Source organism: Neopelma chrysocephalum, unplaced genomic scaffold, assembly GCF_003984885.1.
Source record: "Neopelma chrysocephalum unplaced genomic scaffold, ASM398488v2 Primary Assembly neopelma1_45, whole genome shotgun sequence".
Classification (NCBI taxonomy): Eukaryota; Metazoa; Chordata; class Aves; order Passeriformes; family Pipridae; genus Neopelma; species Neopelma chrysocephalum.
This window is the reverse complement of record NW_020897704.1, coordinates 9,164,935-9,192,091: the sequence shown is the minus strand read 5'-3', so window position 1 is coordinate 9,192,091 and position 27,157 is coordinate 9,164,935. Positions and strand designations below refer to the sequence as shown.

At 36.8% G+C, this 27,157-nt stretch overlaps 1 protein-coding gene across 2 annotated transcripts in view; it reads left to right on the top strand.

The window, feature by feature from the left end:
- CPNE8 (copine 8) overlaps positions 1–27,157 on the top strand; it is a 109,275-nt gene that overhangs the window by 24,290 nt on the left and 57,828 nt on the right. For both annotated transcript variants that reach the window (XM_027679287.1, XM_027679286.1), the window contains exons 4-10: positions 4,584–4,687; positions 5,178–5,217; positions 7,265–7,341; positions 15,882–15,945; positions 17,419–17,522; positions 19,088–19,192; positions 21,384–21,425. In XM_027679287.1, the coding sequence (XP_027535088.1) occupies positions 4,584–4,687; positions 5,178–5,217; positions 7,265–7,341; positions 15,882–15,945; positions 17,419–17,522; positions 19,088–19,192; positions 21,384–21,425 (536 nt within the window). The remainder of the gene's footprint in view (positions 1–4,583; positions 4,688–5,177; positions 5,218–7,264; positions 7,342–15,881; positions 15,946–17,418; positions 17,523–19,087; positions 19,193–21,383; positions 21,426–27,157) is intronic.

The following is a 27,157-nucleotide window of genomic DNA, read 5'->3' as shown; positions in this document are numbered from 1 at the left end:
TAACTATCAATGCTAAGAACATAGATTTCATAATGCAAAACATTTCTGCCAAAGTTACAGAAAGGTTCAAAAGATATTAAAATTAAGATTATGATTTTCCATTAACTTCATATCCTCTTAGGCTGGATCACTAGATTGAGATGCTCTAAAATTAAAATGACTAAGTAAATTTTAAAAATCCCTGTCTACTAGGAGAGTTTGCAAATAAGAGATGACAAAGACCCTTTATCTCAGGAAATCTAGAATAAAGTTCTGTTCTTGATTTTCTTTTTTTAACATTTTTTTTCCTTTAAATAGTTACATTGATTCTGTTATCTCCTGAATGAAATTTCTGAAGGTATTTGCTTCTTGGCCATATTAAGATTTTAGCTTGGCACAACTGTTAGTGGGGAAACTAGGCCATGTGGAGAACTAATTAATTAGTAGCTATATTATTAGTCATAAGTGACTGGATTATAGAAGTAACCTGTTCTGCTTAAAAAAGACTATAGTTAATGGGGAAACCAGATTTTAAAAAGTGCTTGATTTAGCTGAAAAGTGTAGACTGGTGATTTTTAGAGACCAGCATTTTGATGTCATCAATTAGGTAAATTCTCTTAGTAATTTGTCAGTTAAGTAATTAGTTACAGTGGTTTAGTCATAGAATCATAGAACCATTTAAGTTGGAAAAGACCTTTAAGATCATGGAGTCCAACCATATGTGAAGGAATCATTTGTGTAGCCCTTGGAAAATTTAGGTGAAAGGGACCTTTGTGTTATCCAGCTTCCTATTCATCTGCTGTGTCTGGTTCATCCTCCTGATTCATGCAAAGCTGTCTCCAAAGTCAGGCCAGGTTGCTCAGGGCCTTTCTCAGCTAAGGTTTGAAATTCTGTAATGGCAGAGACTGCACAACTCATTCCAGTGCTTAATCACTCATTCTGGAAGAGTGTTTCCCTGTATCCCTTCATAATTTCATTGTTGCAACTTTTGACTATTGCAACTTGTCCTTCTGTTGTGCTCTCTGTGAACTGCCTGGCTCTTTTATGCTACCTAAATGCTATTTAAGTAGTAGAGGATGGTAGTGGAAACAGATCTCACCTAAACCTTTTCTCCAATCTGGACTAACCGAGCTCCATTGGCTTTTCCTCAAGTCATGTGCTTCAACCTGCTGATTGTTTGTGGGTGTATTTTTATTTTATTTTTTTAAGGTCCGTTTAATTGAACTGCCTCCAGTCTGTTGATTCAGTTGGAGTTAGAACCCCAAACCATACCCATTTTTCTGATGGCGGCCCTGCATGCATTGAATAGAGGGAGATAGTTGTTGCCTTTCATCTGCAGGCTGTGCTGACCTTAATACAATGCAATTTGTAGTTAAACTTTGATGGCTGCACCTTTCTGCACAGCTCATACCCCACCACTCAGTCCCCAGTAGCACTACAGGACTTCAAGTTTATCTTTGTTGATCTTTGTGGGAGATTCCATAAGGCTGTAGAAAGAAGATGCGGTTTTTGTCTGAGGTGAGTGTCTGTTTCCACCTCAGATGATGACTTTGGCAGAAGAAAAACTTTCTTAAACTGCAGCTACCTGGGTTCTTTGTTGCTTTATGTAGGTTGCACATGATCCTGTTACTCTCCTTCAAGCTTGTCCTAATCTGAGTATTCACAGAACCACAGTAACTTTTCCTACCTAGTGATTAAGGAGTTTCCCAGGCCAATTTACTGAATCTGCACAGGCTTGGAGATATTTTCATGGATATCTTTGCATATATGTGTCTTATTCTGTTGGACTTATTGTGAGAGACTACCACAACTTAATGCAAGTGCTTTGCCTACTTACTGTGCCTATAGTGGCTTTGCCAGTTAGAATGCAGTCATCCTTGGATACTCTTTTGAAGGCCCAGAGTCATTTGCTTCTGGAGTAGATGAGTATAGGTGAGATTTCAGTACTAGGGGTAAATCTCCTCTTTATGCAGCTGATTCTCCTTGAGAGAATTTAGACAGTTTGCTGTAAGAGGGCAAATGGAAGAAATAGGACATTTGAGGGAGAAAATTACACAGGTGGGATATATTCTGGTTCAGAACTGCCAAATGAATGGTCCTCATGACCCCACTGTTTTTATTTCTTGTGTCTGATGAACTGCTGTTTACTGGTTTGTGTCAGAGTGAGGCTTCTCACTTTCAGTGCATACCTTCAAACAGTAGTAAATGCTTAGGTATTGCTATATATTTCCTTTTATCAGCCATTCCAGCTTTCAGTTTTTCTTGGCTCCAGTATTAATGAATGTTATAAAACATGCAGCTGACGGGGGAAGATTTTATTTATAAACACTGAGATTTATTTGACCTGGGAAATTTGAATGTGCATAAAATTTGAACACTGCCATTCAGAGGGGAAAGAAAAGCCCTTTAGTCCAGGCAACTATTCCAACCATACTTATTCCCATAGAAATGCCGACTTTATACTCCTGTTATCATTTGTCATTGATTATTACTTGACCATAATAGTCTGTGGGCAGTGTTGGCTCAAGAGAATGGTTTTTACAAGACTTTGACCGTCAACTTTATCCCAACATTTAAGAGAATACCCAGAACCATTTCTCAAGAGACTGACTTTTTTTTAATCCAAAACAAACTATTTGAAGGATCAAACTATTTGTTCATGCTCTGATCTGTTTTCAGGATCATGTTCATCCTGTGCTAGTTCTCAAGAGACTCAGAGATTTTATTTTGAATATCGAGTATCTTCATCAATCTGGAGAGCTTCTTGAGATTTCTCCTTCCCATTTCCGTATAATGTTCCCCCTTCCATAGCTATTGCTTTGGCTTAGGAGAGATGAAGAAATAGCGATTGCTAATGAGTAAACTTGCTTTCTAAGCAATTTGTGCTTTAGGACATAGTCATAAGCCTTCTTGCAGAGGGTGTCAAAGTTCCAATGAGATCAGGGAATCATTCCACCTAGGTTTTAAGAAATGATGTAAAGTCTTGGCAAAGGAGTATGCTAGTTGACACCATATGCTAAATGTTATTTACCTTTTTACTCGGAGATGGAATCGTTCATTGGAAAGATAGTTTTGCTCCTGTCTTTTATGGGAACTGCTAGAATATGGAGATCTCTTAATGACACTATCCCAACTGATCATCTCACAGCATAGTGAAAGTGAAGGTACCTGACAGGATTCAAGCACACTCTGCAAAGATGCAAATCACTAGTGTGTCACTTGCAAGAATTTTTCCTTTTCCTGAGACTTCATAGAGCTGTGTCTTGAAGATGTGTTACCTTTTGTGGAACATTTTGTTGTACGTGAGACCTTTGGGTGAGTGTTTTGCTTTTTTGGAGTCAATCCCCTGCAGTTCGAATGCCAGTCATTCAAAGGAGGATAAGAGTTGCTGACAGTGATGGAGTTTCTTTAAAGCTCACAAATAATATGGCTGGAGTTCTTCAGCATTTATTTTAATAAGAATCAAGGAACAAAAGGAAGTTTCTTTTTTTTTGAGAGGATGAAACAGTGGAGTATGCTTTGTCCTTTCATACCACATAAACTAAGTATGTAAGGGCTGGGATAGGGAGACTCCTTTGGAGGCTGTGGGGGTATATGCAGGTTATAGTGGTTAGATTCACATCTGTTATGTGAAAATATTTTTGGGAAATATATCTCAAAAGTCTTCAGTTACAATAAGGTTTATTCTTTTTTTATCTGTGTTTATTGATTTAGTCAAGTCCTATTGATGAAGAGGTTGGTAATTTTTAGTCATTCACAAGTCTTTAGTTCTAAATTGCAGTTTTGAGGATTCCTTAATGATGATCTTTCAGCAGACTGTCAAAAAGTTTTCCATAGGCTATATTCAAATGTTTGTTGATATGTTCAGTGTAGGACAAAATCAAGTGGTCATTTCAATAATAACTCTACTTTTTTTGTTTTGTTTTCTGAGTATCTTGAAAGAACAGCTAAAACAAGAACAAAATTATCACATTGATATTTTATGATCAGTCATTTATATCTATAATGTATATAAGATGAAGTCTATCAAAATTGGTGAGTTTTTTAAATTAAAATATTTTCAGCTTGGTGAGAGCTGAGGTTCTTCCTATAAACACCAAGAAAGAAAAGGTATTTTGCCAAAAGCTCAGAGGAGAGATGGAGAGAGCTGAACTGAGGTGAAATAGGAACTGGATAGTGCAAAAATTATACACTTCTAATTGAAGGACCATGTTCCATAATATTTAAAGCTATCTGAAATAAGCAATATGTGCAAGCTTTTTCTTGCTGTTGGTTTTGGTGGTTATTTTTTTAGAAAGAGTGGATTTTTATGTTACTAACTTTCTTCCGCAAATTTTTGTGGATTTTGATTGGCTTTGGGAGCTGATGTTCATATATAAAATCTAGGTTGTACGATACAGGGTGCGTACCAGTCTCTGTATGAGGTCTGCCACTCTATCTTCATCCACAGATAACTGATCTATTCATGTCATTTTCTTCCATGGCATCTGTTTAAGAGAATTTTTTATAGGCTCTCACATATCTCACATATTGCTGGTATTGCCTGTCTACTTAATTATACTTCATTATAGTGTTTGGCTTAAACTTATACTTTTCTTTTACAGTTTGGCAGAACAGAAGTAATTGATAATACTTTAAATCCAGATTTTGTAAGAAAATTTATAATGGACTACTTCTTTGAAGAAAGAGAGAATCTGCGATTTGATTTGTAAGTTAACAATCTTTGACTCTAATGCAGGCTCTGTAAGCGTATAAAGTTTTGTCCAGCATAAACTTAACTTGAAAAGACACGGTATCTATTGACATGGAATAAATTAACTTAATAAACCTGATCGATTTAGCATTGCTTCCTCAGAAATACATGTGTAACGTAATAATGACCAATAACAAGTTGTTGGTCATTATTACGTTATTCGTCATTGGTCACACCAATTGGCAGATATTAACTAGTCAAAGTGCAGTTATACTCATAATTACTACTTTTAGAAAATAGTTAGAAAGCTAAGGATGTCAAAATGTTAAAATATTTTCGCAACATTGCCAACAAAAGAGGTATGGACATACTGTCCAGAAATAAAATATTGTACAAAAAAATTCTTAAATAAATGCCACTATGCACCTAAATATGTTTCTTTACATAATTGTTCTCAGCTCTTTCAACTGGCAACTCTGATATTCATTTTCTTTTTTTTTTTAAGCTATGATGTTGACTCGAAGAGTCCTAACCTGTCAAAACATGTAAGTTGTTCCTTGCTATTATACTTCCTTGTGCTGAAATGCTTACATTTCCTGAATCCATATACTTTGTTTTGCCTGTATGTAGTACCAGATGCATAGAGACAAATGCAGTGATTGTGCCGTGGCTAATAACACAGATATTGCTCAAGAATATAATATTAAAGGGATGTTTCTCCGGTAAAGCGCATATTTAAGCACACATGTATACCTTTTCAGATATGTGATATGATATATTTTGTTGATACTTCTTTGTGTCCTAAAAATTGAAGCATGTTTTGACTCTGTCTCAGTATTGGTAAGGGTAGTGATTAAATAGTAGCTTCAAAATTTAGAGATGCAAGAGTAGAATTCAGAGGCTTCTCAGTGAATTAGTGAATTTTTTTACATAAATATAGGAAGGCTTTGGCAAGGGAACCTTTGAGAGTCTGGAACAAAGGAAAAGAGAATAATGGAAGGAATGCTGTCTGTGTGTGCTTCACAGTGAAAAGACCATTGATCTTCAGGTAGATCCTCCCTGTAAAGATTTAAAGCCCCCGGAAAACTGTTTTCTGTCTCTGTCGTCATGGAAAGGTGATCTGAATAACTGCGATGCTGGCTAGGAGGATGCAGAAAATAGAAGTCTTCCCTAATTGTCTTCAGCCAGGATAAAGTCTGATCCTGGGGTTCTGCCCAAGTTTATTTACATTTCTGTAGTAACTAGTTTTTCTGAATTATTTTCTTTTTTCCCCTGAAACATACTTCTTCATATTTAAATTTTAAGAAAAAAGGTAAGACATAAGTTAGTCACTATGAAAGTGCAAAAAATATATCTTCAAATATATATACTATATATAGATTTTGTTGTGTAATTACTGGAATAGGAATTGAAGGCTAGAGTATTGTGGTGGTTTGAGTCTGGCTTGAATGCCAGGTGTCCACCAAAGCCACCTTATTGCTCTCCTCCTCTGCTGGGCAGGAGAGAGAAAATATAATGAAAGGTTCATGAGTTGAAATAAAGACCTGATGATTTTAAAAATGAACTAGGAGATGAGTATTTTCAGATGAATTTTAGCCGTTTTAAATTATTTAATCTTTATGGAAGGAGCGTTGCAGTGTCGGATCAGTCAAAGGACATAGTTCAAAGATTTATTTTTTGAAGGGTTATTTCCCTCTTCAGTGGGATTAGTTCCCAGATCCAATTTGCTATGTGGAGTCATAATTAACACAGTTGAGAGGTGGGAATGAAAGGCCTGGAGTGCAAGGAGATTCAGAATTACTTGTACAGATATTTGCTACTATACATAGTATCACAAACTTACGGTTTGCTTTACAGGAATTAGAGTGTCTCCATTCTCATTACTGTTTGGGAATAAATCTCACAAGCTACTGTTACCACTGCTGGCAGTGACACTGGGAAGAACAGAGCGAGCAAGCAAGCTCTTTTCCCTTGCAAGATAAAGATTGGGACTGTAGAATAAATTTTTTTTCAATACATGCAGTTTGAAAACTCCATTCATATTTTTATATCACTTACATTACAGGGAGATATAATATGAAAATTAGCTGATTTTTAATGGTATAGTTACACTTATAAAGCATGGACATAAAGCCTGTCATTAAACCAAAGCATGTGTATAATTGTAAATCCAGGTTGCTTGTAAAAATGATGCACAGGTTTGAATTTCTGCCAACATAATTCATAAAATCAGTGCAGAATCTCTTCATAAAAGAGAAATTTATTAAAATGCTCCAGTTAAAGCAGGAATAGAAACAATCATGTTTTTAATGTTTTTTTAATTTTTTTTTCCATTTTGGCTTTATTTTTGTTGGTGAAAAAGGCAATATAAAAACAATGAACGTAGTGCATTAGAATTACTTCTGTAAATGTAACCCAGTGTTATGTCAAATATGTAGTAGTGAGTCTGTGATTCATTATTTCATAATTATTAGTAAGATCTGGTGTTCAGCAGAATGTGTTCTTCAACAGTGAACAGCCCCGATAAATGGGAAACCAAATTTCTTTCAGAGTGAAATATAAATCCTGAGTTTTTATGGTACTGTTTTGCAGGATTTTTTAGGACAAATGTTTTGTACACTGGGAGAAATAGTTGGATCACAGGGGAGCAGATTGGAAAAATCGATTGTGTAAGTATGTAATTCTTGAATGTTGGATGAATACATATTGCTTCATGAGGTGAGAATTGGGGTTAGTATTGAGATGGGTTTTGGTTTTTTTTTGCTGTGAGGTATCTTGATATACAGAATTGACAAACATGACTTTTAAGAGACAATAAATAGTTACAGCCTCCTTTGGACATCCACCTGCTCCAGCATGTGGTCCTCCACGGATTGCAGGTGAATCTCTGCTCCACAGTATACCTTGGGCTGCAGGGTGCCAGTCTGTCTCATCATCATCTGCACCACAACAGAGGGAGTTGTGCCTGGAGCACAGCTCCTCCCCCTCCTTCTTGTTGTCTGCAGGGTTGTTTCTGTCACATATTCTTATGTCTCTCTTCTGAGTGCTGCTGGTGTTGCACAGAGTTTTTTGTCCTCCGCTCCTTAAATATGTTAAGCCAGAGGAGCTACTACCATTGCTGATGGGCTCAGCCTTGGCCAGCAGCAGGTCCATCCTGGAGCCGTCTGGCGTTGGCTCTGTTGAACACGGAGGAAACCTTTGGCAGCTTCTCACAGAAGCCACCCCTGCAGCCCATCCACTACCAAAACCTGGCCCTGCAAACCCAATTCAGTGCTGTGATCATTACTGCTGCAACTTCTTTTAACAATATAATTTATATTCTCTTTAATATTCAGAATTGAGGTTGGACATAAGTGCTTTTTTTTCTGAATTTTGAGAGCTTCCAAATATAATTCAGACACCTGATCACTGTATATATGGACTCAGCCTTTATGACAAGTCCCTAATCCCTGCTCCCTCTGCAACCTCTCTTACCCTCCTCACCCTCTCTGCCCAAGGACTACACCAAAACTTTTTACATTAGTTGTTTTCATATCAAGAACTTATTGTCCTATACATAAAAAATTCTATTAATATCACTCTGTGTTCCTTATTATTTCCCTCCTCTGTACTCATTGACACTGGGAACTACTTCCTTTTAAGGGTAAATAAATTCTTCAAATCTACATATGAGGCAAATTTCAGTATCTGCGGTATAATTCAGAAAACTCTTAAAAACACACTATTTAAATTTAAAAACACAATTATTCACACAATCACATAATATATGGTAGAAGTAATACTACTTCACTGTATCACTTCCTTAAATAACCTAAAAAACTACCCAGAGAAAGATACTCTAAAACTGCATCACTTTCTGTTGTCATACAGTTTGCAAATGAACCTTAACTTTTAAAATGTCCTTCAGTTTCTGTGACTAATCACATCTGCAATAAATAAATATTGTAGAAAACTTAATACTAAAACAAAACAACAAAAAAACCCTCAACAACCCCCCCCCCAAAATAACCCAAATAAACCCTAAAATTTACCTCATCAATATTATGAATGTTAAATTACTGTTTATTAGATTATGTGAAACAGTAGGAAACTGGTAATTTTAATGTAGTTCCCGCAAAAAAAACCTGCGCAAAGAAACAGTGAAGAATTAGCTGATCAGATTACCAGATGTCTAATACAATCATACAAAGTTATTAACTTCAGCAAATATTGTGGTTATTATACAACAGTATTTTATGATTTTCCTCTTAATCCCATTCTGGATAAATCTGTCCAGGAAATAGCCTTGAGGATCAGTACAGTAAGTGGTATAATAGAAAAGGTGTGTTAGGTTATGTGATCAAAAAGCTTGTCTGCAAACAAGGGAGAAGACTGTCCCAATAGCAGGTGGGGGAGCTCAAGTAATACCTTGCCCTGGGTACTTCCAGACCCATCCCAGGAAAATCATCAGCTCACTGAATCCCACCTCCACACCCTCAAAGAATCACAGAGGTACAAGGCAGGCAGGGGAACTCCAGTAACTCAATTAGGGAAGTAGCCCCTGCCCAGCTGCAGGGCTGTCCCAGCAGAGCCAGTGCCTCAGCACCGTGGGATGGCAACACACACTCACTACTTGTTCTGGTGTGTTTTCAGTTCTTGATGGTGAGCAGGTTGGCTGCGTAGTTTGACTTCTACTGGAGCACAGAAACAGCATCTTGTTGATTGGCACTATTTTGTTTACTTCTACTAAAACAAAGTTTACTGACTTTTCACTGTCTAGGCCTAACTTGTGCTAACTGCCACAGCAAACTGCATTGTCACAGCTCCATGGACGGGTTTGACTAGTTGTCAGTTGATTCTACTGGAAGCTTGTGGTGACTTGGTTAGACAAAGCTGCTGACTTTGAAGGCACCCATCCTAAGTTTAAAATGAATCTTACTGACTTCTTGAAGGTCTTTGTAGTTCTACCCTCAAAGTTTTAAATTATTCAGCACACTACACATTTTTTTCTGATAAAATTTCTGAAATTTATTTTAAACATGTAGATTAAAAATCATCCATTTGGCAGTTCGTTATCTCTTGGTACAGGCTAAGTGAAGTCTGAAATGAGTAACAGATGAAGTTTAAAGTTTGAAATTAGCTGTGAGAATGGAAAAGATGTCAGTGAAAATTCTGTGGAAAAAAGGTCTTATTTCACAGTTGTATTGGCCTGTGTAATACATTTTCTCTTGGGTAAACAAGCATTGTTCAGGTCCGACTTCTGATACTCTGTTGAATGGCAGTTACTAAATGGACCCAAACCAGTTGTCCCCCTGAAAGATTTTGAAATATAGCTTCCTTTTTTTGTATGTGGTGCAGTTAATGAGAAACTGTTTATGACTAGTTATCAGTTCTTCACAGCATTCAGATTTTATTTTGTCAATGGTGCTTTTTTGACATCGGTGCTTTTGGCAGTGCAGTGGCTAGACAACTCTGCCTGGTTGACTGCTCACTCTGGACTCTCGGAAGTCTTGAATATGTTAGGGTCTAGGAGACGTTTCTGTTTGAATTTATTCATTCAACAATTGCATTGCATTTTAGGATTGTTTGCTTATAGGTGTGTGTTTAATGTCTCTTAATATTCAAACAAGAATTCAACTCTCTACAAAGTCAAGTCCATGTTCACATAACATGAATGCTCTTTATGATCTTTGAGTTGAAACAAGAAAGCTTTTTCTTTTCGCCGTGTTTCTGAAGTTCATTAACATTTTGCCTTTTCTGTTCTCTGTCAATGGATGTACACAGAAGAGAGTGCTTGGTGCTGTTTTAGTCCCAATCAGCTACCCTACAGAAGTGGCACTTTTTTACTTAATCAGCTTGAGAAGCTTGGATTCCATTCTCTGATTGGCATTCAAATAAGCTCTGACATTCTTTCAAAATGAAAATTAGGAAGACTTGAAGCTTATTCTTCAGATCTGTCTACTTTGGACATTTACAAAAGTCATATACAATTCAGGACTCCATGGCTGCTGTGAGCTGTTCAATTCCAAGTCAGATTGAAAAGTTCCCATAGGTAGTATACCATGAAAGGATAGTCTTGTCCTTCATAAAATTTAAGGTAAAACATTTCAAGCCTAGAGGGTCGCAAATGCAGTGGTCTGTGAGGCAGGTTGACACATACTTCACACTAGTCTTCAGGGTAAGTACCAAAGATACACAACGCATGTTTTTCTTCTTTGCCTTCATGATGTGCAAGAGTTGCAGTTTCATTGGTATTACAAGCACTAGTGGATCACGCCTCCTTGTGTGAACCCGACAGTATTTGTTCTTAGCGGGTATGAGGATGTCTCCTCAAACTCTCTCTCTGTTTCTGACACCATTAAGGGCTTTGAATTCAATGCAGTCTGTCACAGAAGACTCTTATTCCCAGTACTGTAGTGTGGTAGCCTGTTATCTCTGTGACTATGAGTATTTTTGTTCAAGGATGTACTTTAGTGTTGCACTTTATTTAACAGACTGGCCAGGTGCAGAGGTGAACATCTGCTTTGCATAATTTCTCTTGGAAAATAAATCTAGTAAATTCAAAGCAAGTGAAACGGAGAATCTGATATTTTAAAAGGAATGTTTGCTCTGTTTACCTATTGGGTTACTAGATTCATTAAATGCCTTCTCAAGACAAGCTCCATATGTAAGACTTACTCTGACTGGCCTTGCATACTGCAATTGTATTACCATGAAAGGATAATGTGCAGATACATCTACTTCCAGAAATTATATGTTTCATTTTTCTCTCAAGAGAGTGTCCCCTGCTCAGACATTATCCAGAATTAGATATTTTCATGTTCTGTCTTCCTAGAGAGAAGATGCTAGCCACATTCATAACTCTGAGCAATGTCTTTTTCAGGATCTACTAAAGTGCATTCCTGTAGGGATTCCCTTTAATGAGGAGGCAGAGCCATTGCAAAGCTTAATGAGCATTCTATGCTAGTTATTCACAGTGCCACTGCATGCTAATGAGGCTGTAATGGAGCCAGCTGGCCTATTTTGGGAAGTTCTTTCTCCTGTCATCTTGCTGTGGACATAATTGATAGAAAAAACATCTGAATCCTGGAATTGGGACTTCCTAGATATTTGTCCTATCCTTTTATCTGCGTGCGTGACTGCCAGAGGGCTAGGCTCTGTAAATTCAGGGGTAAGGCTGTAAATTTTTGAATGATCTGAAACATGTTCCATCCTCTGCCTCATTGCAATTTCAGCTTGCAAAACTGGGGGCTCTTTTTAACCTGTCAGGTTTGAATTCCCACATAAATTGTAATCTTTCTCTGAGTCTTTCACCAACTCTGTAAAGGTTCTCCTTTCAGTCCTTGTGAAAGCCCAAGTAGTCTTCAGAGTGTCCTTTCAAACTTCTCTAGGTGCTGCAGATATGGTGTCTCAGTTGTGGAATCATTTGTTCTAAGGTGACAGTAATTACTCCTCAAGACTGTGTCTTTTCTAGAGACATGCGGGTATTGTTGAAAACCTTTCATTTGATAATGGTTGTATGTTCTGTTCCTCTAACAGTCAGATTATTTGCCTGCTCAAATAGTCTCTGAAAAGAGGTGATCACTGCAGAGAACCTACAGGTTCTGGACTTTCAAACCAGTAGGACCCACTGAAATGTAGATCTTCTTTGCTTTTTGTTTTATATGTTTGTTCAGTTTCCAGTCTGGTCACACTTAGAATGGCACATTTTCTATATTAAAGTGTCAGGTCACTGGCACTGAGTGTGGAGTTGACAGGGGTTATACAATACAGATTTGCCTCATTATTACCTCAAAAACCCTGATGTGTAACCCTTTCCAGAGAAATTTACCCTAAGAAATTGGTTGCCTGAACATGACTTTTCCGTTATCACTTCAGTGCAATAGAACCAATTCCAGGGCAGCTCAATACAGCTATCCCCGGGAGCTAAAGAAGATGGGCAATGGCCTTACACTCTGGAATTAAACAGGTGGACCTCTTACATACTCATCTTCAGGGTAATATTAGTCAGTATTTCTCTGCCAATTAGAAAAACTGGTCTGTACTGCTGAACCTCCAAGTAATTTTTTTTTTTTTTTGTACAGTGGTAAAACCAGCTTAGAATTATTTTGTTATTTTCTTACAGGGCATTATTGCTAGTTAAAGTTTGTTCAATTTTCTTGATCTGTGGTCACTGAAGTTTTTGTCAGGGTGCTGACTTTACATTTAAGTATTTTTTTCTTAATGAATGGTTTGTAAGGGAACAAATTCTTTAGTGTCTGCAAATGGTCCAGTACTTTTTTGATACTTGTAGACTAAAGACAGGCATACAAAGTTTGTACTTAATAGTGTCACAAACTGTAGAGGTCTTTTGGTAGAGTTTTTTGTAGAGTTTCTGAATAATGAGAACTTTTTTTTCTGTAGAGAAATTCTGTGCTAATCTTGATTAAGCATTTTACCTCTTCACCAGCCAGGACTGGTTATATCATGTTAATATCATCCTTGTTTTATAAGGCCCAGGTGCTCAAATAATAATAATGGCCAGTCTTCGCGAACGAAGATTTGGGGAAAGGTCTTTTACCTTTCCAGCCTGCGCAATGGATTTTTTAGGTGAGACACAGCCTGCGCTGAACTGAGCCCACCCTTTAATCCTAAGGTTCATCTGCCGGGGCCAAGCAAGCTTGGACAATGGCAGTGAGGTCCTCAGGACGTAGGTTTGTTTAGAGTGACCTTCTCATAGATGGATGGCCTCACAGGGCTAACGAGCTACCATCTGCCCGGGGGACTTGGGATTCGAACCTGGGTCGCAGCAGTGAGAGTCCTGCATGCTAACCACTAGGCCACCAGGGGCCCAGGTGCTCAAGAACCTTGGTGATACGTCAAGCCAAAGCTTACCCCAGGTGCTTTCAGATATGACTATGTCTGTACTTTTCGTATCTACTCAAAAGTCAAGAATTCATTTTTTTTCTGACATACCCACCCAAATATCTTCAGAAGATTGCTTCTCCAGTCCCCCCCATCCTTCAGAGTGATAATTCCAGACACCTGTATCTCTTAGGGCTGGACATCTCTTGGCCTTCATGTTCTTAAGGTGAAATGCGTGTCTTTGCATAAATGTCTTCATGTGCAAATCTCAGTTTGAGACAGGCAGATGTCAACTGCCATGTGTTGTAACTGCCGGCAAGGTAGCACAAAGTTCTCTATCAAGTGGCAACTGCTTGGTACCAGTTTGTCAGAAATGGGCTTTGCTTATCAACAGTTTACTTCAGGCCTCCAGCTCTTCAGGAGATGATCAGAGTTGGTTTTCTTACCATCAAGCAGCTGACACAGTAATTTTTTGGAAGTTGGATAAATCTATTTGACTTTTCATACTAAAGAAAATGTTCCATGTTTTTTCTTCAAGTACTATCACTGCCCACGCTAGGTCTCAAATACAATGGCACCATTAACTGGGCTGAAATACTTCAGTAGGAAGAATTTTGGTTCGCATGGTGGTAATTCTGATACTGGTGCTTTCTATTTGACTTGGCATAACCTATGGAATTGTGGTGCAGGGAGCTTTTGATTTTTTAGTACACTCCTGAGATTTCCTTTTCTTCCTTCCCTGTCAAAGCCAAAATCATAGTCCTTTGTACCTTGGAACATTTTCCATGTAAGGAAATGCTGTTACTACAAAATTTCAGAAGTTTTTGAAGCCTCAAGAAGAAGTTACAAAATAAAAAATGCAGCTTTTTCTTCTTTAGAAAATCTGAGATTTCAATTTCAATATCTCATTGCTTCAGAGGCTAAAATGGGTAATTTCCAGTCTTGAGCTATTGAAGGGTGACAGATTTAGAACCATATGATTTGAAGATATTGACAAAACTGTGAACTGTGAATGTATAACCGTTGGAATGATCAGATTCTTCTTTTCTGTTATTTGAAGAAAATTCTCCTGTTTTTTCTGAAAGTATTGTATTTTATGAGTCATACAGCATTAATTGGAAGAGAGCCATAAGTATAGTATATATGTTGAATTATTGTTAAAAATTTCACAATAAAAACTTGAATAGTTTCCATATCCACTGTTTTCCTTTTGAAATTCAGACTTGCAATATAGTACTGAGGAGATCTTGAAGAGCAGTCATGTATCAATCTGATCACTGGCAAATGAGTACAGTGATATAGAAGCAGCATTCCCAGATTTATTTTTTATAAACTTGATCATTAACATCTGAACAAGTTTCAGTGAGCTGGGATAGATTTGCATCAATATTTGCTCCTATATTCATAATTTCTAAACTCTTATCTGCTTCCAGGAACTATTTTCCCTCCAGTTTTTTATTATACTATGTGTGCTAAACTTATTTAAAGTTGTAGAGCATTGTAGAAAAGTTCAAAAATATTAAGGAAGCAAATGAACAACAGTAAGTGTTATATTAATGTTTTGTCAAAACAGAAGTACAGGAGTGCCCTCTAGTTCTCTTAGAAAAACCTAAAAAATACAATAAATTTGTAAATGTTTTTACTTTAATGTGTAAAAAATAATGTGGAAAGTAATTTTATTGAAATCATTATTTTCAAGAAAGGCATAAAGAATAAAGAACTAGAAATAAAGTGAGCATAAGGAATAGCATTAGTTTTGAAAAAAATATGGAAGTATGTGCCAAGGTGTGTGCTAATGGGCACACTAGTAGACACTAGGATATTACAGAGCTTTTCATTTATAGTATAGCATTATGCAAAAAGTTGCATCTCAATATTTGTACTTCCCCCCACCATCCATGCTGAGTGTGTCCCCCTCCAAAAGGCTGGTAGCACTGAATTATCAAATTACATGTGGCTTTTCTGTTCCTCTGTTGTTCTTTATGCTAAGGAACTGTTTTGTGCTTTCTGGTGTTGAAGCAGCATGTTTTTAATTGCTGTCTGAGTGAATTATAATTTATTTTGCAACTCCTGTTGCAAAAATGATGGTAAGATTATTCATGTTCATAGACATTTCAAAATAAATGTTGTAAAATAAGCCTCATGTATAGTTTTAAATATATTTTAGGTATTTTGTTTAATGAAGATTTGCAAAAGGATGCTTTTCACAAATCAGTTGTAGAGTCATCTCTAAATGAAACATCAATGGGACACAAGTGGCAGAAAAGGGAAACTTTATTTCATGCCATCAGCTTTGTGACTTAAAAGCTTACCTTGTGCTGTGTCAGTTGTAACTTTCATACATGATATTAAGGAACTGAGGTGATGTAGTTGTATTTTCTTGCAGGGGAATTCCTGGGAAGAAATGTGGAACAGTCATAGTAACAGCAGAGGAACTAGGCTGTTGCCGAGTAAGTGTGTTTGTTACTTTTTCAAATCCAAAATGGAAATTATTTTATGATTTGCATTCTGCGATTTATGTAGAAGTTAGGATATCTTTTTCATAGAAGTTGCTCTTAGTTTTAGATAGAAGAAGCAGAAAGAAGCAGAACGTGATGTTCAATCTCTCTCTCTTGCTCTCTTTTGCATTCTCTGTCATGCTCTTTCATGTACTTGCTCTCTCACAGTCTCTTGCTCTGTCTCACCATGTGTCACTTACTTTGTCTGTGATATTTTCCTACCTAAGTTTATTTATTATTTGGATTAATTCTTATCTGATCTTCTGGGGTTTTATACTTTAGTCAAACTTTTATATCTCATGTTCAGAATGGCAAAGAGTTTTGGAATCACTGAATTACTGAGGTTGGAAAAGACCTTGGGAGATTGTCTAGTCCAACCCTCCTGCTCTTCTTAGAGCAGGTTGCTCAGGGCTCTATGCAGCTGGGTTTTAAGTCCAAGCCAGCTCTACAATCTCTCTGTTTCAGTGTTTTGCCACACTCACAATAAAAAGGCTTTTCTTTGTATTTAAATGGCATTTCTTGCATTTCAACTATGTACCTATTGCCACTTGTTCTTCCACTGGATACCACTAAGCAGAGTCTGTTTTCTCTCTCCCATGAGGTATTTATATAAATTCATAAGATCCCCCAAGCCTTCTCTTTTCCAGGCTATATAATTCCAGCTCTCCTCAGATGAGAGATGGTCCAATCCCTTAATCGTTTTAGTGACCCATTTGCTGGAATTGCTTCAGTATGTTCATGTCTTTCTTGTACTGATGAGACTAGAATAGTGCTCCAGGAGTGGCCTCACCAGTGTTGAGTCACTTCCTTCAACTTTCTGTCAACACTCTTCCTAAGGTAGCCCAGGAAGCTGTTGGCCTTCTTTGCTGCTAAGGGCACACTGGTCAACTTCATGTCCACCAAGACCCCCTGGTCTTTTTCTGTAGTGCTGCTTGCCAGCTAGTTGGCCTTGCAGCCTGTGCAGGTGTATGGGGTTATTCCCCTCCAAGTGCAGTACCTGATATTTCCCTCTGTTGAGCTCCATGAGGTTGATGTTGGTTAGTTTTTCCAGCCTGTACAGATGCTTCTGAATGGGAGCACAACCATCTGTTGTATAAACTGCTGCTTCTAGTTTTGTGTTGTTTACAAACTTGCTGAGGATCTGCTCTGTCCCATCATCCAGGCCATTAATGAAGATATTCAACATTCTTGGTCCATTTCTGACAGTTTTCTAGTCTGTAATTCATTAGTTTGTGAACAAGGATTTTGTGGGAGACAGTGTCTAAGGCCATGCTAAGGTCATGAATAAACAACATCCACTAGTTTCCCCTCACTTCATGAACAAAGGTTTCCAGTTCATCAGGCATGAATTTTCCCCTTTATAAATCCATGCTGATGTCTCTCAGCTAGCTTCTTGTCTTTCATGTGTTTGGAAATGTTTTCCAGGATTCAGTTTTAATGCAATTTTGTGCAAACAAACTAGACAAGAAGGACTTCTTCGGGAAATCTGATCCTTTCCTTGTATTTCTTCGAAGCAATGAAGATGGCAGGTAGGTGCCTGTTAAGTATTTTGCTGCTAAACATTAAACAACTTAATTGTAATAAAATAGCTAAATAGTGTTACTTTTGCTAAGATATAGTATGCCTTTAAATTAAATAGAATTCTCCAAGAAAATTGTAGATGCAAAATATATTAACGCTTAGAAATTGTGTTTAATAAAGACATTTTATACTGCAAATTTGGAAATATCTTTTAACTTTTTAACAGTGTTCTAGGAAATAGAATTCAAAAGTACCCTAAAAAGAGTTTTTTTATTTTTTATAAATGGCTGTTTGCTACATTCATGCTTTAATTTGTTAAAGTAGACTAATCTCTTCTGTTCTACTGCTAAGACTTGACATGCACTGGTCAACACAGTGCCTATGTGAGTCTCTACTGGCAGGTTAAGTTTTCTTGGAAACTGAAAGTCCTCACCTCACCCCAAACCAAAAGCTTATGTTGTTTACGTAAACCTATGTATGAGTATCTGTGTCTGTCCCTTGCACTTTTCCTCTCGGAGGCAGATTTTAGGAACAGTTTCCTGAATAAATACTGAATATCTTAAATTGCAAGCCTGGAGGAGTTATGGCTCCTTTGTGCGTGGTATTAAGGTCAGTGGTGGAATTTCTCTGGGAGTACTGGTATATGCAGTTTCTCCTGGCCTTGCATGCCATGCTTCTCCACTTTCGTTCCAAAAGGTGAATGTTGAGCCACTGATTCTTCATTGGTCTCCTGAAAACGGCAGGAAGTTGGGACAGTAATTCTGCACCTGTGGCAGAGGGATGCTTCCTTTTCTGTTTCTTATCTTCAGGCATGTCTTCTGAATCATAGCCAGGATAAAAACATAGGCCTTTGGAATGTGAGGAGGATATTCCCCCAAAGGACAACTTTAGTTACAACTGTATGAGGAATTTCACCAGTAGTGATTTCACCAGTGACCTTGCCTCCTGTTTTCTTTTGAACAATTCAGTCCCCAAGATGCGAGTTTAAAAGATAAATTTCAATTTTGCATCATTTAGAGAAAGCAGAATGCATTAAACCACTTCACTGTATTTCACTTGAGAGAAGGTGATCATGGGATCTCACAGAAGCTTATATGTTTTACCTGAGACAGCCTTGGTTAAAAAAATCTTGGACATAAAATAGGGAATAAGAATCCAAAAGCCATCACTCCCTTGGCTCAGTTTCTTAATGTGCTAAGCAAGAGTCAAATCCTTACAAGACACTTTCTTTCTGGGTCTGTGACTGATTCCTGGCTGTACAAGGTCTATTTAAGCAAGTGGGATGGAGACTGCTCTTGCCTGAAATAACTCACTGAATGGTTTTAATTCTTGTTGAAGTTTTGGGTAAAAACATTTTAGATTTAGAGTTGTTTAGCACTCTACTCTGTAATCTCTCTCAAATGAGTCTGTCTTCTTCAGTCTGCCCTTCATAATTTCACTGTGTTTCTTTTTTTTTTAAATTTTATACGGACATTGTATGAATTATTACAGATTACAGCTCTTTTGATTCCATGTTAGATGACACAAAAGAAGAAGTAAATAAATGCAATACATATTCTTTTTTTACTTACAGTTTTACAATCTGCCACAAAACAGAAGTTGTAAAAAATACATTAAATCCAGTGTGGCAGGCATTCAAGATATCTGTCAGAGCGTTGTGTAATGGAGACTATGACCGGTAAGCTATAGCTTAAGCTTTCTTCCCCCCCCCCCCCCTTAACTCATGTATTCTTTTATATATGATCTTTTCCATACACTTCAGTTCCTGGTGTTATTTAATCAACATTTTGAAAGGATAATAGGTGTTCAAAACCATTTGTCACATTAAAGAATTAGGAAAAATAAAGCAAATATGCTAAATCTGTAGGAAATGCTAGTGGTGATTTCTGGAAAAAATTCTTTGCTCTATGTGGTGTGATTTAGAAACAGAAAGAAAAGACTAATTTAAAGAATGGCCACTGTGACTAGTGTGTGCGAGTATTTTTTAATAGTATTTCAATGAAAAACAATGATGGTCTGTCTTCCTTCAGTGACATTGTAATGGCAGAGAATGCTAATAAATGAAAGCCTTTGAAATACATAGGTGAGTAGATGAGAAACACAGAAGGTAATCGTCTTCAGATTTGAAGTTTTCAGTGATCCCATGCAAAAAGATCCATCTTTGAATGGTAATACCATGTTTTTAATCAATATTTTACCAATTATAACAGGCAAATTAGTTGAGTAACGATGGATATTTTTAGACTTCTTAAGAATGGCCTTGTTGGTTACTCTCTCAATTAGGTGCAATAAAATGCAGCAATTTCATAATAAGTACATTCTAATCAAATAGAATTTTTAACTTGAGGTTGGGTTTATGTGCATAATGCATAGGCAAAATAGTACTCATGAAGCTAGTCTCTGGACACTGCACTATTTATCTTGATATTCTTAAGAATTTATTTTAATAATTTAAGTTTTCTTGCTGAGATGATTTGGCTATTTGAACACAGATTTGCATCATAATTCAAAACTTAAATCCCACTAAACCTTATATGAATCTTAACTTAGTAGTGTGTCCTAACTATCTTAATAGTAACAGGTTTTGAAACCTGTAATAAAATAATGGTTCTCTAGGGAAAAAACTGTGATATTACCTCTTTTTACTAAATTAAATGCGATTTCCTTTCAAAAGTCAAATACTTGGTGGGATAAAGTAGGTTTGGAGCTGTTCTTCACTTCATTCCACAAAATAACTTTCACTTTTATCAGCTTTCATTCTAAGGTAACTTAAACCCAAACTGAATTCCACAAGGGCTATAAAATATAACAAATGATGTGGCCAGAGCCTTTAAATTTGAGTTGGAAAGAGAAACATCCAGATAAAGTAACTCTACCTATTTTGGAATATCATAAAAAATGTGAAAACAACTAGGTATTAATTTCTTGGTGTATATAATATCAGCTGTTGATCAACCTTATCCTCAAAGAGTCTCTTCCTGGTAAAAAAAATATTCAACATGTATTTGACTGTATGTAATTGGAGGGATGGGGAGCAGCTTCCATGGAAACATATTAAAAGTAATTGCTTAGATTTCTGTCCCTGGTCTTAATACCACTGACCTGATGACTTCACATGAAACTGTTCTGAAGAATAAAAGGAAGTTAAGTTGTTGCTTAAAATATAGGAGGTCTGGAGGTGTTATTTTTTTATCCCATGTTCAATTCATTTTAGGCCAGATAGGATTCACTGTTACTGATTGTTGAATTGACATATCTATGTACACTTTCTGTAGCAAAAGGAGATAAATAAAGCTATATACTATCCCCATCCTCATGTATGTTTACTGTTTCATTAATGAAGATCATGATAATAGGCTCTGTAGTATTTGAATTTTAAGAAATCCACTCTTCAGCTAAGTATGTAAAGTAAGGTTGAACCTTTACAAGATAAATTTTTGTTTTCTACATTTTATCTGTTTCCCAGTAATCCCTGAAGCAAGAATAGTTAGAGCTGTCCTCAGAGGTTCACATTACTCATAAGGAAACAGACAAAATGTATTTTTAAAAACTGTGATAATAATTTAAGTTTTAAAGAATCATTTATTATAAAACAGAAAATTCAGAGCATCAGCAAGCAAAATATATTGGCTGAACTTCCAATGTGCTTCCTTAGTTTCAACTGTATTTTATTAGTAATTTATGAAGATGTGTTGTATAACCTGAGTGATTGGCTATTTGCTGCCCTATGAGAAATGACTGAAAAATTCTGCTTTCTGGATTTGGCACAACTGATGCACCCCTATGCCATTAAACTTAAAGGCAATGCGTGTACATTTTAACGTATGTTTTAATAAGGTCCTGTTGTTGATTTATTTTTTTAATTTCAGGACGATTAAAGTAGAAGTGTATGACTGGGATAGAGATGGAAGGTAAGACATTAGTTCTGTTGTTAAACTTTATGGTTATCTGTGCATACTTATACACATTTTAAAAAGTATAAATATTTAGTGTCCAGAACATGATTAGAGAATGTTATTTTCCAATATTTAGGGGTACAGGTATTAGGAAAAGAGTTCTGCTGTGATACAGTTATTTTTTATTTTCCAGTTGTGGGAAATACTGATGCCTATTTCAAACATGCTGTGTGTATATTCATCCATGGAACAAGCAAGATGGAATGCTTTATGATCTGTAAAATCAGTTTTGTGACTCTCATGTTACCAGTTAATGTACCTGTATGAAGAGAGGCATCATCTGTTTTATAATCTACTTTCTTTTGCTTAAAACACTGCTTTATAAACTGTTGCTTTTCAAGTATGACAAAATGCATGTGCCTGCAATTGCTACTTCATGGTTGCCTAGATATGGCAATGTAGAAGCCACCTATTAATTGTCTTAATTTCAGATTGTGTTTGAATGTTCATTTTAATGTCTGTCTTTATCAAAACATTGTTATAAACTCTAGAGTTGGAAGACCTGAGTTTTATATAACTCTGTTGCTGGAAAGAGGACCGTGGAATATCCCTGGATTTTCTGTTACTAAATTTTGGAGGGATATCTGCTATTATTCTGTACTGACTGTACGTTTTTTTTCTGAAGAAATTAGCCTTTCAAATTGCCTTTATTCTGATAAACAAGGTAGAATTACTTTTTAAAACACTGGATTGATACCTCCTATTCTTTTAAAAATGTCTGAACTTGTATCTTAATACTTTGGATAGAAACTCGTAAATCAAGGTGCTAGAACTAAGAGTAATATAATAATATGTTGATTCTATTTACCTTTAAGTTGGTCTGTCTTAATTATTTCCTATTAATCTTAGTTTATATTTCAAAATATATGGATAAAAAAATACACGTGCATTTTGATTTATAATATTATTAATTAATTTTACAGTAATGTCTTTAATAGTACCGATGCAATTTGCTTTTAGTATTATAGATATTGTGCTTCTGTGGCAATGGATCTTTTAACTGTAACAGGCAAACTTATCCTGTGCTACCTTTCATTTCCTTGCTGACAAGATCCAAAAGCATATTTAGCTTTCTCAAATTATGATTTTGTCTTTTTGGTTCCGTCTTGAAGCCTGTTGATTTATAAGCATTCTTATCACATATTTGCCCTCTATAAATACCTGCTAGTCCAAATTCGTCCTTCTTAATCAGATGTTCCCTGGAGAGGAAAAATAACATATTCTGTCAATTAAAATAAGTATATTTAAATTAACAAAGGCATATGCAAAAAATCACTGCATCCCTGTTAGAATTTCTGTTAACATCCTTTCCTCACTGATATTTGCAAAATCCTTGAAAATTTGATATATTTGTACTTTTGTGTATAAGCTACAATATTTTTTGAAAATAAACTAACAATGAAAAGTTAATTATATTGCCAAGTTAATTAAAAATAAGGATTATATTTTTTCAAGATATCAAGCCCCATATGCTATCCCATTTTTTCAAAATTTGGTAAAGTTAAGAAGAAAAGGAAGAAATGTGACAAATAATATGGTGTGACTGCAATTCTGAGTGAAATCTTCAACATACTGTGGATTTTAGGCAATCATTAGCCTCTCTACTCTCAAACAGTTCGAAAGATTATCTGCTTTTGCTCACATCACAATTTGAATACTTATAAAATTAATATCTATAAAAACAAAATCTGAAGGATACTATTTACGTGTGTTCCTTTTTATTCTAATTGTATGAATTTTTTTGACTTTTTGCTTTCTGTCTTTTTTCAATTTAGAAGCAGGCAGAACACCGACATCTTGTATGTTAAATTCCTCTGAAAGATGAGACAGCACTCATCTCATGTAACTTCAGACAATGTAAAAATCAGACAAGTAGATTGAACTAATCATTTAAGCTACTTCAGTAGCTCACAGGGGAAAAGGGTCTGATTGAATCCATCCTACCTGGAATAAATTGGCAGTTGGTGGTGCTTGTCTCTTACTAGTGATCATAGTGAGAACCTAATGGCCTAATTTAACTTTTCATTGCCAGGTGTATCTGAAATGAATCCCATTCAAGAACTACTCTAACAATTTTTTGTACAAGTCTGCTGTTACTCAGTTTATATTAATTTCCATTTTTGATGGACTCTTTCTATAAACAGTTGTTTATAGAAAGCTGATCACCTGACTATGCTGAATCTGTTTACTCCAAAGATGTGCAGACTGGGCAGGGACAACCTTTGAAAGATTGCCTGCTCTCTAGATAGCAAAGCAAGTTATACTGAATTTTGCAGGCTGTTCTGCAATCAGGAAGGAAACATTACTGTGCATATACTTGATTTCTGAATCTTGACTTGACCTGATTCTGACTTCCAGAGTCTTGACTAATAAGTTTTTTTCCCTTTTCCTCATTCTGTGTTATCTGTGTTTTGAAAAAAGCAGCACCACGTTGCTTTGGGTGGAGCTTCTTACTGTCATGTTCCTAAATTACATTCTTAAGAGTAATTGTCATCATGTAATATCATTATCAAATAACTCATTTATTTTCAAACATCACTTAGAATTTCTTGACTGAAAGTAATACAGGCTCCTTGTTACATTAACACTATTAAATATTAAAAGTTTCTTTGTCTCAAACCAGTTTTTGCTCAAAAATTGTCAAAATGTGGATCACTTGTTCTAATTGATACCTTTTATTGTCACTAAGAGCTGGGACAAAACCCAAAATATTCGATGCCGTAAGAAGTCACGAAAGGTAGTTTTCTTACTTTGGACAAGCCCGCTTGTGTGAAACAGTCATGTTTGGGGTTTTTTTGAGTGTCCTTATCAGTGAAGTACTTGCAGACAGGTATAACAGAAGGAAAAAATAAGATAACGTGCAACTTCACATCATCAATACTCTGATGTTTTTATTTCTCTCTGAAGGCTTTTTCACTTAGTTTCAGAAAAAAATATTCCTTAGCATACATGGTGCAAAAGCCATTTCATAGTCTTGATATGGCTGTTATGTACAAGAAGTGGTTATTCTTGAGTTTTAAAGCTGTAAATATTGCTGTGCTAACCTGGGGCCACTGAACCATTCGTCTGAGAATCTCAACACTGCAGGAGAGATTTTAAATCTCAGATTCTAGGCTCTTTCACCTTATTTTTTGTCCTCCCTTTTCATTCTCCTTCTCCAACTAGATAGTTGATTTTTAAATTATTGCGTTTTTCCCTTACTCATTGACATATTTCTGATTATGATTGTCCTTTCCTCTATTTTTTTCCCTTTAGATAATTAAAAAATTCAAAGTTAATACAAGTTTTAAAGTGATTTTCAGCACTTCAAAACATAGGACTAAAAGTGGAAGATTTAGGGAGGTGGGCTATAAGTGATACTTTTGTGTTCTAAGAGTCTTTGGTTCAGTGTTCTGATATACCATTCATGGACAAAAGTCTGTATATCTAGGATTATTTGGTGTTAGGAGCACAAAGAGAATAACTATTTTGGATTCTCAATCCAGAGACTAATAAGGAGATCCACTTGGTGAAGCGTGACCATTGATATTGGGAGGCATCAGTACTGTGTTTTTCTTTGAATTATACATCTGGCAAAGGCAAATTTTGCCCAACAGGCACTCATCATTCAGAGCCAGCCTAGGGAAGGGGCACACATCCACCTGAATACCGAGTGTTAAGATCCAAGCTGATGATCTTTTAAGTGCAGAGGGCTCTGATACTGGTTTTATATGCTCATACCTTTTTAATGTGATTATTTCAGAGGAATTATATCTTTCTAGCTCTGGTCTTGTCAGTGTTTGCATATAGCCACAAGGAAAGGAGACTTTCCAGTGTCTCTTACAATTAAAGAAGCAATAACTTTTAAGCAGTATTGATTTTTTTGGCTCCCCAGAGACAGTCCTGTCTAGAATTGCTTATGTTTCCTGTTTGCTACAGCATGTTTGTAGGTAGTCATTAAGCTATTGTTTGAATTTCTGCCTTCGAAATATACAAGCTCACTTCAAAATATAAGGTTAGAACTGTTACGAAAGGGAAAGGTTCCAGTTTTACCAATATGCATTTTTATCCAGTACCATGGCTACCCAAGGTTAAATACACCTTATGTGCTCCAGGCCACATGGAACTCAAGTACCATAGCATGTATGGATGGCTTCCTCTGTTCCCTGGTTAAATAGCATTGCAGTCTGGAGAGCATTTCATCAAAATTTGTTTCTTAAGGAAAGTCTTTTTCTGTCTTGGAAGCAATTTCTTTATCTCCAAACTGAAAGGGGAGTGTTTCGTGGGAGGTGGTCCATTCTGAAACTGACTACTCAGGAATATCTTCACCATATAGTATTTCACAAACTTATTACAGAATGCTTTGCTTATTTCATGTGCATTAGTATGATGACTGGACCTTTCAGTTGTTTGGTTTACATATTTTGTGAATTCCTGCTGATTTCAGAAAATAAGATTTATATTTGAGGTGTGATTTTGTTCATTTAATTTCATTTCATTATGAACAAAGCAAAAGAAATTTCATGTTCTTATGTATTGTTTCCATTTTTCCTCTTCTTGCAACATTCAGATTTATTTAAATTTGCTGTTAATATTTATAACTTAATTAGAAATGTGCTGTATTTCTTAAAAACAAGTTTTACAAGTCACAAAGTCATAAAACTTTGACTTCCTATTCTAGTTTACCATTGGAGGGAAAGTAAAAAAGTTAGTTTCATAGCTCACCAGATGCGGAGGCAGCATGTAGAGGAAATACAATGCCTTGCTAGGGCACAGCTGGGAAAATTTGGAGCAGCAGTGAGCAAAGTTCAGCTGGGCAGAGTGGAGAATGGAAACAGGTCTGGTGACTTTGACAGGAAGCTGAACATGAGCCAGCAGTGTGCCCAGGTGGCCAAGGAAGGAGGCCAATGGCATCCTGGCCTGTATCAGGAACAGTGTGGCCAGCAGGACCAGGGAAGTGATTCTTCCCCTGTACTCAGCGCTGGTGAGGCCACACCTAGAATACTGTGTCCAATTCTGGGCCCCTCAGTTCAGGAAGGATATTGAGATGCTGGAGCAGGTCCAGAGAACAGCAACTAGGCTGGTGAAGGGACTTGAGCACAAGTCCTATCAGGAGAGGCTGAGGGAGCTGGGGCTGTTTAGCCTGGAAAAGAGGAGGCTCAGGGGAAACCTCATCAGTCTCTACAACTTCCTGAAAGGAGGTTGTAGCCAGGTGGGTATTGGTCTCTTCTCCCAGGCAACCAGCAGTAGGACAAGAGGGCACGGTCTTAAGCTGTGCCAGGGGAGGTTTAGGTTGGATATTAGGGAGAAATTTTTTACAGAGAGAGTAATCAAACACTGGAATGGGCTCCCCAGGGAGGTGGTGGATTCACCATCCCTGAAGGTTTTTAAGATGAGACTGGATGTGGCACTTAGTGCCATGATCTAGTAACCACGGCAGTGTTGGATCAAGGGTTGGACTTGCTGATCTCAGAGGTCTTTTCAACCCAGTTGATTGTATGATTCTGTGACTGCTGGACGGTGTGTAGCTGACTTTAGGTACTCACCCCTGCATTCGCTTCCACTCCAGGTACCTGAGACATATGAACTCGCAGATCAGTCACTTTGCCACAGAAACCACAAGGTTTCTGTGCCCCAGTTCCCTGACCCCAGTCTGGCCTTTCTCAGCAATGCTTCATCCACTACACTCCCTCTGGCCACTCTGCTCA